This window comes from Nicotiana sylvestris, chromosome 2 (assembly GCF_000393655.2).
Source record: "Nicotiana sylvestris chromosome 2, ASM39365v2, whole genome shotgun sequence".
Lineage (NCBI taxonomy): Eukaryota > Viridiplantae > Streptophyta > Magnoliopsida > Solanales > Solanaceae > Nicotiana > Nicotiana sylvestris.
The window spans coordinates 82,494,073-82,511,546 of record NC_091058.1 but is presented as its reverse complement, the minus strand read 5'-3'; the positions used below and the strand labels follow the sequence as shown (position 1 = coordinate 82,511,546).

Sequence of the window (17,474 nt, the reverse complement as noted above, 5' to 3'; positions counted from 1 at the left end):
AAAGCGGATCAAGGATCTTAATTTGATGGGTACAATATTTAGATTTTAAATGTTGAAAGCAATCACTTTTGAGATTATGGGTGTGAACTGAAATATTTCAAGTATATATGATCCTGTTGTTGAGTATTTTATTTGAGTATTTGAGAATTTGGTTGAACCTGTTGGTTATATGATCTACTTGACTACCTTGAGAAACGACTCTCGTATGCGAAATTAGTATGGTAAAATGTTCAATGCAATAAAACGTTATAACTCGAACTCTATTTCATTTGATGTAGTTATATATCATCAAAATATTTAGATTTGAATAGTAACTAGAATTACAAAAGTGTTGTTCGTTACTTTTGCACTAATGCTTTCTCTAGCCAATCAGAGCTACGAATCCGTGGTCCATTAATTAAATAAGTAGTATATAGATTAAAGAAAATCCTGGTGAGTGGATAGAAGGGTCATCAACTGCTGAGTGTATGTTGCCTCCTAGTTATGAACCGTAGGGTCAAACTCCCTCAAGTCTTTCATATTTTATGGCTTATAAACCCTAATTAATTTTTCTGGTAAGCAAGCATTATTATTCATACACTATGTATGGACTTTTTATTCGAAAATTTAAATAAATGTGATCTTTAACCAACTTTCTCTTATCTTTCATTCGGCTTAATACAGCTTTGGAGCTCGATTAAATTGGATTCAAGAAATATGATAGCCTAGTAATTACATAGTATTATAATTACGACGATATGTTTGTTTGTCATAATGTAATTACAGTAAATTACAAGTGTACTGTTTGATTGCACAAATATAATTACACAATTATATTAAATTTTAAATATAAAGTTAATTATCACAAGTTAAATGTTAAGATTTAATAAATCTATGGTTGTATAAGTGATACTAAATTTGACATTTAAGATACATATTGCTTCTTAAAATATATTAATTACTAACCATATAATTTTAACTAATATTGCAAAAAATAATTGACATATACTTTTTAAATTTATAATATTTTATTTTAATTAATTATAAAACTAAAAGTATACATTATTGAAGAACATATGGACTGCATGCTTGACAAAAAGATTAATATTTATAAGTGTAATATCAAAATATTACTCAAATCTTTTACGGAAAAAATCTATTAATTCTAACTGAAAAATGAATGGGATGCAATCAGAATTAACAAGTCAATACTACTAAAACAAATAAATAAAACCAAAAATATAACTTAAATTCAAAATTAAAAAAAATTAACATAATACTCTTATGTAAAATTACAACATAATATAAAATAAGTTTCAACATAATTTAAATAAATATAATTCAAAAGAAAAGGAAAACATAAGTCTATAAACTCATTCAATAATGAGATTCTACTTTAAGGACATCACTCATAATTATATGCAAAGTTTATTAATGACTCATTATTTCAATATTAGGAGGTGTAGATTTAAAACTAGAATAATATCATAATTATGCAAAATGAAGAAAATAAGGAAATATAAAAAAATGAGCAGCTAAATGGAATCATAAAAAATAAAGGTTGAAAATGAGAATATTATTTAAATATTAAAAAGTAAATATATTATTTTAATATAATTAAATTTTCATATAACCTCATTTGATAACAAAGTTAAACTTTGTCGATGGCTTATTCTTTCTAAGATTACGAGGTATAATTATTTTTAGAAAAAATAGAATAATAACATAACAAATTAAAGTGTAATAAAAAATAAATAAGAAAGAAACAAAAAATCAGAAATTATAAGAAACACGTGAAGTAAAGGTTGGAAACGAGAAATAAGAAAATGAAAGATAAATAACCATGTAACTGCATCATATAATTATCAGTAATTCTCGGTCTTTTGAAAATTGAAGAGTGTAATTATACCTCCTCAATTATATCAAATTACAAGTTAGCCAAGTAATTTACTTGGTAAAAAAAAAAAAAGTCAAAACTGTATAATTAGACCCAAGTACATTTAAATTTAATTATTCGGTAACTTTTCAAATAGGCCGTAATCTTTAACCAATGGATAGAAGAAGAGAATGATCGCCCGCGAGTCTCAATAATTTGGGTACGTTATGCTGTATGGCATTTCTCGAGCCGCGTATTTGTTTCCTCTCGGGTTCAAAACAACTCTTTCCCCCTTATTTTCTACTAGTATAGAGTATATCTTTTCTTTACTCTCTTCTTTTTTCTTTTCATGTTATCCCGATTTCAAATGGAACGCATTGAGTTGTCACCGGTCACAGATGATTGGGCCGTTCAAGCTTTCACCCAAGGGTTGAACGAGCGGAGTTCGATAGCATTACGTTAGTTGAAATAAAATTTGGTTGAGTATCCAGTTGTAACTTGGGCGGATGTGTACAATCGATATCAATCGAAAATCAGGGTATCAGGGTCGAGGACGACCAATTAGGAGCCCCTTCCGGTTTAGTACATCCAAACAAGTCACCAGTTAAAACCCCGAGGGACATCGACAGGGAACCAAAATCGAACAGAGAACAATATCAACCATATACCGCAGAACGAAGGAACAATGGTTCAGGACGCAATTCCGCCCGGAATGATCGAAGAAGTGATCGAGGATAGAATTCTCGCGAATTTATGAGAAAAAGTGGTTTTAATAAGCATGCCGATTCCACAGAGGCACCTCGGTTATCGGAATATAACTTCAGCATCGATGCGTCGGGCATTGTATCAACAATCGGAAGGATCAAAGGTACTAGGTGGCCTAGACCCATACAGACCGATCCTTCCCAAAGAAACCCAAATTTGATGTGTAAATATCATGGCACGCATGGTCACAAGATCGAGGATTGCAGGCAATTAAGGGAGGAGGTAGCCCGTCTATTCAGTAAGGGCCACCTTCGAGAGTTCCTCAGCGATCGAGCCAAGAATCATTTCAGAGAAAGGGACGCCAACAGGAAAAATGAGCAGGAGGAACCCCAACATGTCATTCATATGATCGTCCGTGGGGTTGACATTCCACATGGACCTATATTCAAACGCACTAAAGTATCAATCACTAGGGAAAAACGAACCCGAGATTATGTGCCCGAAGGCTCCTTATCATTCAACGACGAAGAAGCAGAAGACATTTCTCAGCCACACAACGATGCTCTGGTAATTTCTATCTTACTAAATAAAGTTGAAGTTAAGCGTATTTTAGTGGATCCAGGTGGCTCAGCGAATATCGTCCGATCAAGGGTCGTGGAGCAGCTCGTCCTACAAGATCAAATCGTGCCCGCAACTCGAGTCTTAAACGGCTTCAACATGGCCAGTGAAACAAGTAAATGGGAGATTATTTTACAGGTGAACGTGGCTGGAACCATTCAAGATACCAAATTCCACGTGATTGAGGGCGACATAAGGTATAATGCCCTACTCGGAAGGCCTTGGATCCACAATATGAGGGCAGTCCCTTCGACTCTCCACCAAATGATGAAATTCTCGTTGTTGGATGGTGTAAAAACAGTATACGGGGAGCATCATGCCACAAAGGAAATGTTTGCGATTGATGAGGTAACACCGATATCAATGCTATCAACCTCAGAAAGGTCAAACATCAAAGGTAAACAAGAAACCAAATAGCAATCACAACCACTAGCCTCGACCGAATCAGGGAAGCAGGGGATAAAAGAAGAAGAGGATTTTCTAACTCCTCAAACTTTTATTGTTCCTGAAGACTTGGATGCCACCAAATGAACGGTCAAAGATCTAGAACAGTTTATATTGATCTAGTACTTGCCCGAGCGAAAGGTATACCTAGAAACGAGATTAACCCCCAAACTCAGGAAAAAGCTTATTCAATTTCTTATTGATAACACAGATTGTTTTGCTTGGTCCTATTTAGACATGATAGAGATCATAACGACGCATCAGCTAAGCCTTGACCCTAGGTTCAAATTGGTGAAACAAAAGAGAAGGCCCCAGTCCGAAGTAAAGCACGCATTCATAAAGGACGAGGTAACTAAACTTCTCAAAATAGGGTCCATTCGAAAGGTGAAATATCCCGAATGGTTAGCCAATGTAGTCGTAGTCCCTAAGAAAGTGAACAAACTTAGAATATGTGTAGATTATAAAGTTTTAAATAAGGCTTGCCCCAAAGATTCTTTTTCACTGCCTAATATCGATCGCATGATCTACGCTACAGCTGGCCACGAGATCCTTACCTTTCTCGATGCCTATTCTGGGTACAATCAAATTCAAATAAACACGAAAGACCAGGAAAAGACTTCATTTATCACCAAGTATAGAACATATTGTTGTAATATAATGCCCTTTGGGCTAAAAAATGCTGGAGCTACTTACCAATGCCTAGCAAATAAATGTTCGAAGAACAAATAGGTAAGTCAATGGAAGTTTATATCGATAGCATGCTAGTTAAGTCCCTGCGCACAGAGGACCATTTGGCTCATTTGTAGGAAACATTCGAGATTTTAAGAAAATATAACATGAAACTCGACCCCAAGAAATGTGCTTTCGGGGTCGGTTCGGGCAAATTCCTAAGCTTCATGGTGTCGAATCGGGGGATTGATATCAACCCCGATAAAATCAAGGTCATCGAGGACATCACCGTCGTAGACAGTATAAAAGACGTGAAGAGGCTGATTGGATGGATAGCTGATTTAGGCCGGTTCTTCTCGAGGTCATTGGATCGAAGCCACATATTTTTCTCTCTACTCAAAAATAATAACGATTTCACCTGGACCTCGAAATGCCAACAGGTGTTAGAGGAACTAAAGCGATATCTATCCAGCCCACCATTGCTTCACACTCCAAAGGCAGATGATAAAATTTACTTATACTTAGCAATATCGGAAATTGCGATAAGTGGTGTCCTAGTTCAAGAAGAGCAAGGTATACAATTTCCTATTTATTATGTAAGTAAAACTTTAGGAGAAGCAGAAACAAGATATCCACACTTAGAGAAATTGGCACTTGCACTGATAAGCGCCTCTAGAAAGTCAAACATATACTTTCAATGTCACCCCATATGTGTGTTAACCACTTACCCACTTTGTAATATTTTGCACAAGCCCGAACTATCGGGCCGATTGGCCAAATGAGCCGTCAAACTCAGTGGGTAGGATATCAAGTATCAACCCCAAACAACCATCAAGTCTCAAATTTTGGCGAACATCATCGCCGATTTCATGCCAACCCTCGTACCTGAAGTTGTAAAAGAACTTTTGTTAAAATTAGGCACATCATCAGGGGTGTGGACCCTTTTCACAGATGGTGCTTCGAATGTGAAAGGGGTCTGGGCTAGGCATCATTATGAAGCCGTCCACGGGTAGCACTATTAGGTAGTCTATCAAAACTTCTAGGTTGACTAACAATGAGGCCGAGTACGGGGCCATGATTGCAGGTCTCGAGCTAGCTAAAAACTTAGGAGAAAAGTTATTGAAGCCAAGTGTGACTCTTTATTGGTGGTGAACCAAGTAAACAAAACCTTTGAAGTTCGAGAGGATAGAATGCAAAGGTATTAGGACGAGTTGCAGGTAGCTTTGCACCGTTTCAAGGAATGGACTTTACAGTATGTACCTTGAGAACAAAACAGTGAGGCCGATGCACTTGTGAATCTGGGGTCATTAGTCGAGGAAGATGAGATTAGCTCGGGGACTGTCGTTCAACTCTCGAGATCTGTGATCGAGGAAGGTCATGCCGAGATAAACTCTACAAGCTTAACCTAGGATTGGAGGAATAAATATATCGAATACTTGAAGAACGGTAAGCTCCCATCGGACCCTAAAGAGTCGAGGGCCCTACGAACTAAAGCTGCTTGATTCACATTGGATGAAGATGGAACATTATATAGAAGGATATTCGATGGACCATTGGCAATATGTTTAGGACCAGGAGACACCGATTATGTTTTACGAGAGGTCCATGAAGGCACTTGTGGGAACCATTCCGATGCCAAATCACTGATTCACAAAATTGTTAGAGCATGATACTACTGGTATAGCATGGAAAAAGACACTAAGGAGTTTGTTCGAAAATGTGATAAATGTCCAAGGTGTTGATACCCAATTTTTTCCTCATATATATATATATACTTTCAAAAATAGTATATGTGCATCATCATTTATTTTATAAACCCATACAAGCATTTTACATAATTTTTCATAATTTTTAGAAGCCCTAAAATAATTTCTTTCTATATTTTTATTGTATAAATATTCAATAATTATCCTTAAAATTATTTTTATGATCCAAACTTATTATTTACACCAACATGCATATTTTTAAATATTTTACTTCATTTTTTATAATTACATTTGCATTTTTAGGCTAATTGCATATTTTTGCAATAATAGCCTATATTCATGTATAATAACATTATTTATGCAAAGAATAACTTTTTATATTTTATAATCTTAAGTTATTATTTTTCCCTCGATTTATGTGTTATTTATCCATTCTTACTTTTTTATGCCAATGTTGGTGACTGGAGATAACTCTCTTCAATTATTCCTAGGATGGGAGGGAGTAGGTCTTGCTTCATATTTGGTAATTCATTTCTGGTTTACATGACTTCAGGCACATAAAGCAGTTATTTTAATCATTTTAATATACAAATAATATTTTTTGTTATTCATTAATTACTTTTATAAATTATTTTTTCTAAAATGTTGGGTATTTAAAAACTAGCCTCACACTAAACCTATTTTCAGACCAAATAATGGCCCAAAACACCTAATACACTAGCCCAAAAACCCCAGCCCAAAATCAATAACCCCATTACCCAACCTGGTCGCAACCCACCTAACTAAGCCCGACCCAACCCCTCTTTAATTGTGGCCATTGATCTCTAAGATCAACGACCCATATCTATTCCCTCCCTTTTAATTACCTACCTAGAAACCCTAAACCATAATCCCTCTAATCCACCGCCCCTAAATCCTCTCATCTCTCTCTCTCTCTAAAGAACCCTAGCCGCCTTCCCCTTAATCCCCTCTCCTAATCCCGTTGATGTCGCACCCTTTTTTTCCTCGCTGAGTCCGGGTTTCGACATTCATTGGGAACAACTCGTTTCCTTTTGGGAATTGGGTATTTGAAGAGTTGCCACCAAATGAATTAAGGTGCGTTAGGGAACCTAGAGCAATTAACTCATATAACTAGTTTGCATTACTAGAGATTAGAGTAAGGACTCGAAATAACCTTGAGGGGAAGGTGTGAGGCACCCCTCGCGGTCCACAACGGTGGGTCTCGGCCGAACTCAGTTATGTGAATTAGTCATTTAACAGGTAAGCAGTCTAAGCACATATTTGCAAATAAAGGAAGTTTAGGCAGTCTAAGCACACATATGTAAATAAAGGAAGGGAAATCCTAAGTTGGTTAGCCTATAGGATCACATATGTACAATACCCGGTAAGCCTTCCTCAAATAGAGGGGTTACACGTGGCATTTGCGCACATGTCATCATATCCTTTTACTACCCATTATCATCCCCTTAGCTGTTATATGAGTAATTTTTAATTAACAAACTCTAAGCGTGCTTCACCCGTCCCTTCCTTGTGGTCCTGGAGGTGTTTAGGACCTCTAATTTTAGGCAGTTCTAGACTTTCTTAAGGTGCATAAAGGGTAAAATCTAAGCGACAACAAAGAACTATCAAATAGGGAAACAGTAAAGGGGGGCTCATATTTACCTCAACACATAAACAAATAAGTATCACGTCTTAAACACAGATTTTAGGTAATTTCAGAGAAGTACCAGAACAGGGCATCTAAATGAGTGTCACAAACATAAAATATGCAGTATTGTTTAAAGCAAGGTGATATAAACCTAATCAGTTTGCCTACTAATTTTAAAACCTGTTGAACCTGGGCAGTTTCACATATAAACAGAGCATAATTTCACAGTTTTATAAGACCATTTAATTACCTAGGGCTTTCCTAGTCGTGGGCCTATAATACCCTATAAATATGCAATCATAATTCTGGGGATTAGGTAAAACATCTTGAGTTTTATTAAATCTTATAGGAATGTTGGTCTAGGTGCTGATTGTTACAAAAGTTGATTTCAAGCGCATTTATACTAGAACACGATGTCTATGTGTTGGGGCTGCTTTTTAACCTCTTTATAGACATGATTCAAAGCAGATGAAAATACAGTCCTAAAGCAGGATTTCTAATGCATAGAGAGAGACAATAATTTTATTGAGTGTGATTACAGTAGTAGCTTAATGACATGATTTCCAGGTGATGACAACTTATGCAGAATCATAAATGAAGTGATGAATTATAACATATTTTCTAATATGCAAAGGCAGTAAACGCAAGTATCCTAAGGCAGAATTTCTAATGCAAATAACACAGGCCTATGACATATTTCTAATGCAAGTAACATAACATATATACCTAAAGCATGATTCCTATTGTAGATAAGCACAACATAATCCTAAAGCATGATTTCTATTGCAAATTATAATATAAACCTAAAACAGGATTTCTGCCCCGTTTTCCCACAAAAATCATATAGGAACCCTCCCCTTTTTACTAATTATCCCAATATCTGCTTACAAGAAATATTATTACATACCAGGAATGAATGAATTACATAAATGTAAACTATGCTATAAGAAGCCTGAATCAGGCTTAAAATAAACTTGGGAGTGCCAGGCCTTCAGAACAGTCTCAGATGCAAAGAATCTCACAACCAATAGTGTGTCCTGGTGTGTCAAAGTTACCTAAGGACCTCAAATATCTCAGGCAATGCTCACACCAAGACTTTCTTAAAATAGAGAACTAGTTATGTGCAATGTGGAAGGGCCAGCCAAAGTGTGCCAGAGTTCGGAGGAATCTCATGGATTTCTAGGCAGTACACACACTGGAGGGGCAGAACTTAATAATCTAAGAGTAAAGTGAGAGTGCTTGACATAGTTTTAAGGAGCTTAGTAAAATAGTGTAGAGATAACTTTAGGAGTGAAAAAGTTTTTAGAAATGGAAAATAGAATTAAGAAGATGCTAAGAGTGACACCAGTTTTGAGAAGAATACTAAGAGTAGAAGAACAGTTTTGAAATCAGTTCTGAGGAGAGCAAATTCAACAAACAACCAATTAATCATAGAATACCCGATTCACAGACACTTAACAAGTAGATTTACAAACAGGGGTGAAGGGGATTGGGAACATATAGAGTTGAAACCACATAAATAGGGAAACATTTGAGACGACAAATGCACAGAACAACTAGGAGTCCCTGAACAAGTCAGTCATGATAATAGGCAGTTAAAACATAGAGAAAGAGTGGAGTAAAAGTCATGTTAAAGACATGGGTGCATAAGACAGGATTGGTCATACCACTTAGGACCAATCAAGCACATTAGAAGATCAAGTTATTAACATGAGTATGCTAACTGAATGGAATAAACAGAAACTAATAAACATGCTGGTCATGTATCAAACAATCGAGTGAAACTCAGGCATATTGATTACACACTTGAACAAGAAAGGACATAATTTAGGCGTGATGAATAAGCGGTAAACAGGAAGATAAATCGAATACATAGCCAATTAAACTAGTGCAAGAATGGAATACATAGGGTTTGAGATTCATAATTGAACTAGATACATACCAGTTAAGAAGAAAAATGTAGAATGTAAAGTAAGTATAATGCCACTGTCTAGCCTTGGCTTTCAACAGGCTAGACCAATAGTTTGCACAAATAGCAGAGAAAGAAGAGACAGTTTGAGAGTGTGTGTGTGTTCTGAACTTAGTTCGTGTCTTGAGAGGTAAAAACAAGAGTTTATATATAGTAGTTTAAGAGTAGCACAAATAAGGTAAAGGAATCAGCATTTAGTCAATTAAGGAAATCACAAAATCCAATCACATAAGGGTTCAGAATAGACCACCTTAATTAAGGGTAATTGATTAACGGTAACAACATGGATTTAATTAAGGCAATGAGTCTAGATCATACCAAATAAGGAATCAGTAAGAATCCCAAAGTTATACGGGCAAGTAATTAAGGCAGAGATGATCAATTAAAGTTATAAACAAGGAAACAAATAAAGTCTATGCATACGAATCTTTAACAGAGTAAAGCAATCAGCAAAACTTTCAAAAGAATACTGATTTCCGGAAAGAATTACTCAACTTTCATAAATAGAAATCATACTAATTATAACCTCACAGAAACAAATAACTTAGTCGGAAAAAGCAGGTTCAAACCCTAACAGAGATTAATTAGGAAAAAACCCACAAAATACTAAATTTGACAAAGAAAATATTTAAGTCCAAAAGACAGGGTAAATTAATACGATTGGTAACATAGAAAGACCCAGAATCGAAGCAAAGATTGGAAAAATTAGTATATTACATAGAATCAACTATCGTTCGAATACTCTTGCAAAAAATCAGTCAAGAAGGTGCAAGAGTAATTGATTAAACACCTAGAAGTCAGAAAGACCTTTGAAAAACAATTTGGGATGAACCCTAGTTTAGGAAGAGCGATAAAAGTTGGATTAGTTAATTAACACAGAAATGTTTAAAGGAAAACACATAATAGCACTTAAATTACCCTAGATCTATACAGATCTAAGAAGGATCGATAGTAATAGACTAGGGTATTTTAGAAAAGTAGTAGATATGAGAGAATAGGTCAAAAACCCATAGATTCGTAACAAAATAAAGAGAAGTTCTTACTCACAGTCGAAAAAATGGCCTGAGACAGGCTAATAAATGAAGTTTCGAACAAGAACCAGCTAGGTTCTTTGAGATCTTCTCAATGATCCAAGAAATCAAAGAGCCATAGCGTGTAGAGGTTTAGGGCTGACCGGAGAAGCCATGGAAGCCTCATAAGATGGAGGTTTATGTCGGTGGCGACACTTAGAATTAGGGTTAGGTCGAGAGAGAGTTGAGAGATGAGGGAGATGATGACAACGGGGCTGGGAAGGAATGAGAAGGGTTACGGGTATGTTTAGGATTAATTATGGTAGGGGTGTTTGTGGACCGTTAATCAAAATGATCAATGACCACGATTAAACAGGCAATTAGGCCGGGCAGGTGTAGCTTTGGGCTTAAGGGGATTTGGGCTAATTTTAGAGAGGTTTTTGGGCTAGTTTGAAAAGGTTTTTGGGCTGGTTTAAAAGGGGTTAGATCTGACAATAAAGGGGCTATTTATTAAATACCCAAGTAATTGAATAAAAATTATTTTATAAAATAATTAAGGAAAAAAAAATAATTTTCATGGATAGAAGTATTTTAAAATAATTATTCGCTATTTTGAAAAATACAATGGATCTTTTTATGGTAAAATAATGCAATAATGTGTGCATGGGTTATAATTGCAAAGCTATTGCAATTGTAACCAAATGTGTAAAGCTGGCCATTTGTGAAATAATTTGAACTTAATATGACTATAAATAGCTATATTAAGTCATGAAATGCTATAAAGTCATTTGTAATATAATTTTGTAATTATTTATATAAATAAAATAATAGGATAAATTAATTTAAAAATTCAGAATTTATGGAAAAATATTAATCGATGTTAATGCATAGTTTTGAAGTTATATATGCACTTAAAAAGTATTATAGGGGAAAATTGGGTATCAACAACTGTCCTTCTTTACCCGGGAAGGATGAAAGAGTTTTCGGGTAAAGAAATGATGGATAATTTTTACCAAATAAGCGTTTTGGAAAATATAGGCCGAACCCTGGTTTTTGAGCTGCATACATATTCCTGATTTTACAGGAATCAGGCCATGTGTAGTTCTGGATCCAGCGGCGAGCGGAAGCCGATGGAGTTGTTATAAGAATGGCGGCCTATTCCCGCAAAGGTTCTTTTATGAAGGGTAATATATGATGGAGTTATGATTGCGAATCCGGAATGTATCGGATGTATTATAGGGTAGATAGCTGGATATCACGTGGTAGGATGGGTAACTGATGAGAATCGGTTATGAATGGCAAGTGAAAAATGGTATGAGGGAAAATCGGAGCGAAGGCTGCTCCTGTTTGAAAAATGGTTATCTCCAGGATCACCTGCAAGCTCCAAATACGATGCATGCAAGTATGTAGATTATTGCAAAAGTTAAACGTGATGCAAATTCCCTTTGGACCATGAAAGATTGCCTTTGGACGGTGCAGATGATGTCCTTAAACTATGATGTCCTGGGCTATGAATTGTGGGATAGGAGATTCGCAGGCCATGAAATGATGTTCTCGGGCCACGAGGATGGTGCCTCTGAACCATGACACCTTTGAATAATGATATGCAAATTTGAGAGATCCTCAGGCCTGACATAATGTGTTCTGGCTATGAGGATGATGCCTTTAAATAATGACGCCTTTAAGTTGGCGATATTTCAGCCCATGAGATGTAATAATATGATGCTAAAATCAACAAGACAAGGCTTAGTCTTGTTAGGTTGAGGGCAAAGCTTAGCCCGAAAGAGGAGCAAGTAGATAGTGCCGGAATAGAGCAACATTTATGCTAGGAGGGACAATGCTTAGTCCCATGAGAAGGTATTGCTTAGTCTTATGCAAAATTAGAGACATAGCTTAGTCTCATGCAAGATGCGGGACAGGGCTTAGTCCCATGTAGATGGAAGGCAGAGCTTAGCCTTATGAAAATATGGAGGCAGGGCTTAGCCTTATGCGAGATAGAGACAGGGCTTAGTCTCATGCAAAGAGAAGACAGTGCTTAGACTTATGCAAAATGGAGGCAAGGCTTAGCCTCATGTAGATGGATATAGAGCTTAGTCTCATGCAAAGAGAAGGCAGTGCTTAGCCTTATGCAAAATGGAGGCAAGACTCAGCCTTATGCAGATGGAGACAGAGTTTAGTCTCATGCAAAGAGAATGCAGTGCTTAGCCTTATGCAAATATGGAGGCATGACTTAGCCTCATGCAAGATTGGAGACAGAGCTTAGTCTCATGCAAGATGCGGGACATGGCTTAGTCTCATGCAGATGGAAGGTAGAGCTTAGCCTTATATGGAGGCAAGACTTAGCCTCATACGAGATGAAGACAGAGTTTAGTCTCATGCAAAGAGAAGGCAGTGCTTAGCCTTATGCAGATATGGAGGCATGACTTAGCCTCATGCAAGATAGAGACAGGGCTTAGTCTCATGCAAAGAGAAGGCAGTGCTTAGCCTTATGCAAACATAGAGGTAGGACTTAGCCTCATGCAAGATTGGAGATAGATCTTAGTCTCATGCAGGATGCGGGACATGGATTAGTCCCATGTAGATAGAAGGCAAAACTTAGCCTTATGCAAATATGGAGGTAGGGCTTAGCCTCATGCAAGATGGAGACAAGGATAGTCTCATGCAAAGAGAAAGCAGTGTTTAGCCTTATGCAAAATGGAGGCAAGCCTTAGTCTCATACAGATGGAGACAAAGCTTAGTCTCATGCTAGATGAGGGACAGGGCTTTGTCCCATGCAAAGAACAGGTAGCAAATAAGAGTAGAATATTTCTTAGCTGGAGATATATTCGGTGTCTGGTGACCTTATTGATAGTGATTTCGCTGCATATATATATTTGTGAATGCTACTATTACAGCAGATGTGCCTGCACTCAAAGAAAAATTGTAAGTTTTGTAAGGAGAGGTTGGTTTGTGCCTTCGTCTGCTGGCTTTGCTCCCCCGTTCTGGAGGCCTGTTTTGAGTTTCCCTGGGTAACACCTAGCTATTACAGAAGTAGACTTTTCGAAAATATGCAATTATTAATGAAAATAGAGTTATTTTAGAAAACATAGTGAAATATCAAGTAATTTTAGATGGACTAGTGACTGTAACATATTTCAGAGACATTGCAGCTTTCTTATGTTAAATTTTGAGGGTCCTCCTCAAAATTCTGTCCTAGTTTGGTAGATGATTATTCGTCCGTTTGCGAGTGACGAAACTTGTTGAACCTTCTTCGGAAATTTAAGAATCCTTCTCAAAATTCTGCCCCAGTTTCTTAACCAATTTCTAGCTTTTTGGCATGCGATGGCGTCGACTGGACTTGCTCTAGAATTTTGAGGGTCCTCCTTAGAATTCTGCCCCAGTTTTAGGTTCTGGGGGAAATGAAAATTTTATTATGATATGACCAAACCCAGAGGTTCTACGTATCCCCTCTTAAATGGGAATCAGGTCAAGCGTAGTTCAATTACATCATGTGAATGCGAAACATCTAAGCATAGTATCTTTTGACTGCGTCTGAACTGATTGGTTTTGGCCAGACTTCTTCGTCCATTTCTGCAAGTATGAGTGCTCCTCCTGTTAGCACCTTGTGAACCATGTAGGGACCTTGCCAGTTGGGAGAGAATTTCTCTTTGGCTTCATCTTGATGTGGGAAGATCTTCTTCAGTACCAGCTGACTTGGTGCAAAATATATTGGTTTGACCCTTTTGTTGAAAGCTCTTGACATTCTATTCTAATAAAGCTGACAGTGACATACTGTATCCATTCGTTTTCTATCTATAAGGGCCAATTGCTCATAGCATCTCCTTATCCATTCTGCATTGCTAAGTTCGGCTTCCTGTATGATCCTTAAAGAAGGAATCTCTACCTCGACTGGGATGACAACTTTGGTATCGTAAACCAGTAAGTAAGAAGTTTCCCCAGTTGATGTGCGGACTGTAGTTCGGTATCCCAACAGGGCAAAGGGTAACTTCTCATGCCATTATTTGTGGTTTTCTACCATCTTCCTTAATATCTTCTTGATGTTCTTGTTGGCGGCTTCTACAACTCCATTCATATGAGGTCTGTATGCCTTGGAGTCCTTGTGCTTGATTTTGAAAGTCTCACATATGGTCTTAATTAGATCACTATTGGGATTGGAGGCATTGTCAGTGATGATTGATTCTAGAACTCCAAACCGACAAACAATTCGGTCGCAGACAAAATATGCCACGACTTTCTTAGTTACTTCCTTGTAGGATGCGGACTCTACCTATTTTGTGAAGTAGTCAATGACCACTAGAATAAACCTGTGCCCGTTTGAAGCAGTGGGGTCAATCGGACCGATGAAATCTATTCCCCAGGTGGTGAATGGCCAAGGTGAGCTTGTTGCATTGAGCTCATTTGGCGTCACTTTTATCATATCGACATGTACTTCACGTTGGTAGCATTTTTTGGACATACTGGACGTAATCTGTCTCCATGGTTATCAAAAAATAACCGACCCTAAGTATCTTCTTGGCCAAGACAAAACCATTCATATGTGGGCAACAGGTCCCAACATTTATCTCCTCAAGTAGCTTAGAAGCCTCTTTTGCATCGACATACCTTTGCAATCCCAAATCAGGAGTTCTTTTGTACAAGTTTCCTCTAATGTGGAAGAAGTGATTGGACAACCTCCGAAGTGTGCATTTCTGCATATGGTTCATATGCTCCAGGTATTCTCCCTTTGCAAAGTACTCTCTGATGTCTTGGAACCAAGGTCTTCCATCTGTCTCCTCCTCAACATGAGCACAGTAAGCTGGTTGATTATGAATTCTCACTGGCATGGGATCAATGAAATTCTTGTCTGGATATTGTATCATGGATGACAAAGTGGCCAATGCATCGACAAACTCGTTCTGAATTCTAGGAACATGATGAAACTCTATCTTCGTGAACCTCTTTCTCAATTCCTGTACATGGTGCAGATATGGCAATATGTTGGAATTCTTGGTGGCCCATTCTCCTTGTACCGGGTGCACAAGCAGATCTGAATTACCGATTACCAGTAACTCCTGTATATTCATATCGATGGTCAGATTGATCCCCATGATGCAAGCCTCATATTCTGCCATGTTGTAGTGCATGGAAACCTAAGCTTCGCGGATACAGGGTAGTGTTGACCTATTTCTGATACCAAAATCGATCCAATGCCCACTCCTTTGAAATTTGCAGCTCCATCAAAGAACATCCTCCAACCGTCGTAAGCTTCAGTAATGTCTTCTCCTACGAACGCCACTTCTTCCTCAGGAAAATACATTTTCAAGGGTTCATATTCTCCTCCCACAGGATTTTCAGCAAGATGGTCTGCCAATGCTTGTCCTTGGACCGCCTTCTGAGTTATATAGACTATATCGATCTCACTTAACAGTATTTTCCATTTGGCTAATTTTCCTGTTGGCATGGGCTTCTGAAAAATATACTTTAGAGAGTCCATCCTGGATATAAGATATGTAGAGTAGGCATAGAAGTAATGCCTCAATTTCTGAGACATCCAAGTCAAAGCATAGCAAGTGCGTTCCAATAGAGAATATCGTGCTTTGTAAGGTGTGAATTTCTTACTCAAGTAGTATATGGCTTGGTCCTTTCTCCCTGTCTCATCATATTGTCCCAAACATATCCGAAAGCTCCATCTAATATAGATAGATAGAGTAGCAAAGGCCTCCCAGGTTCTGGAGGGACTAGGACTGGTGGTGTGGACAAGTACTCCTTTATTTTGTCGAAAGCCCTCTGACAATCTTCGGTCCAACTTGTTTCAGCATCTTTCCTCATCATCTTGAAGATGGGTCCACATATGACTGTGGACTGCGCTATGAAGCGACTGATATATTTGAGACGTCCTAGGAAGCTCATCACTTCCTTCTTGCTTCTTAGTGGCGGTAACTCTTGAATAGACTTAACTTTGGACGGGTCCAACTCGATTCCCCGACAACTGACAATGAATCCCAACAAATTTCCTGCAGGAACCCCGAATGCACATTTTGCGGGGTTCAAGTTTAAGTTGTACCTCCTTAACCTATCAAAGAACTTTCTTAAGTCTGCTATGTGATCAGCGGCCCTCTTGGATTTGATAATGACGTCGTCAACATACAACTCTATTTCTTTGTGTATCATAGCATGAAAGATGGTTGTCATGACTCTCATGTAAGTAGCCCCATCATTCTTTAGACCAAATGACATCATCTTGTAGTAGTACACCCCCACATTGTGTAATAAAAGCTGTTTTCTCTACGTCTTCTTCATCCATCCAAATCTGGTGATAACCCGCAAAATAATCTACAAAGGATTGGAGCTCATGGTTGGTTCAATTGTCGATCAGGATGTGTATATTTGGCAGTGGGAAGTCGTCCTTGGGACTTGCTCTGTTTAAGTCTCGATAGTCAACACATACTTTGACTTTCCCATCTTTCTTCGGAACTGGTACAATGTTGGCTAACCAGGTTGGGTACTCAATCACCCTGAGAACTTTGGCTTTGATCTGCTTAGTTACTTCCTCCTTGATTTTCAGGCTCATATCTGATTTGAATTTTCTGAGTTTTTGCTTCACTAGCGGATACATTGGATTGGTGGGCAACTTGTGAGCCACTATGGATGTGCTCAGACCGGTGTCAAATGCATGCTTATGCAAGTCTCCTTGATAGTTTTGGTGTCTCCCAAATTTATTGCTTCTGTTTCGTCTAGGTTGGACTTAGGCTTATTCTCAAATTTCTCAACCTCTCTGACAACCTCCTCAGGTATTTCATCTTCTTCCTCCGATTCACTATCCTTATATTACGTTGTCTCATTACATGTCACAGTCACCGGTTCATCAGGA

The 17,474-nt window shown here is 37.7% G+C and overlaps 2 protein-coding genes across 2 annotated transcripts; one reads left to right on the top strand and one right to left on the bottom strand.

The window, feature by feature from the left end:
* Positions 1-2,779: 2,779 nt before the first annotated feature.
* LOC104228216 (uncharacterized) lies at positions 2,780-3,595 on the top strand. The gene has a single exon (XM_009780647.2). It carries the CDS (start codon positions 2,780-2,782, stop codon positions 3,593-3,595), a length of 816 nt encoding a protein of 271 aa, XP_009778949.2.
* An 11,459-nt stretch (positions 3,596-15,054) lies between these two features.
* Positions 15,055-16,097, bottom strand: LOC138885150 (uncharacterized). Its single transcript, XM_070166054.1, has 2 exons — positions 15,771-16,097; positions 15,055-15,675 (listed from the first exon to the last, which is right to left on the bottom strand). Exons 1-2 carry the CDS (start codon positions 16,095-16,097, stop codon positions 15,055-15,057), a joined length of 948 nt encoding a protein of 315 aa, XP_070022155.1.
* Positions 16,098-17,474: the final 1,377 nt, after the last annotated feature.

Bases quoted from the DNA above. Each gene is read 5' to 3' on its own strand.
- LOC104228216 (XM_009780647.2), top strand. From the start codon at position 2,780: ATGTGTAAATATCATGGCACGCATGGTCACAAGATCGAGGATTGCAGG.
- LOC138885150 (XM_070166054.1), bottom strand. From the start codon at position 16,097: ATGGACTCTCTAAAGTATATTTTTCAGAAGCCCATGCCAACAGGAAAA. The intron at 15,676-15,770 runs GTATCCGCGAAG...ATGAATATACAG, and splicing joins AAATAGGTCAACACTACCCT to GAGTTACTGGTAATCGGTAA.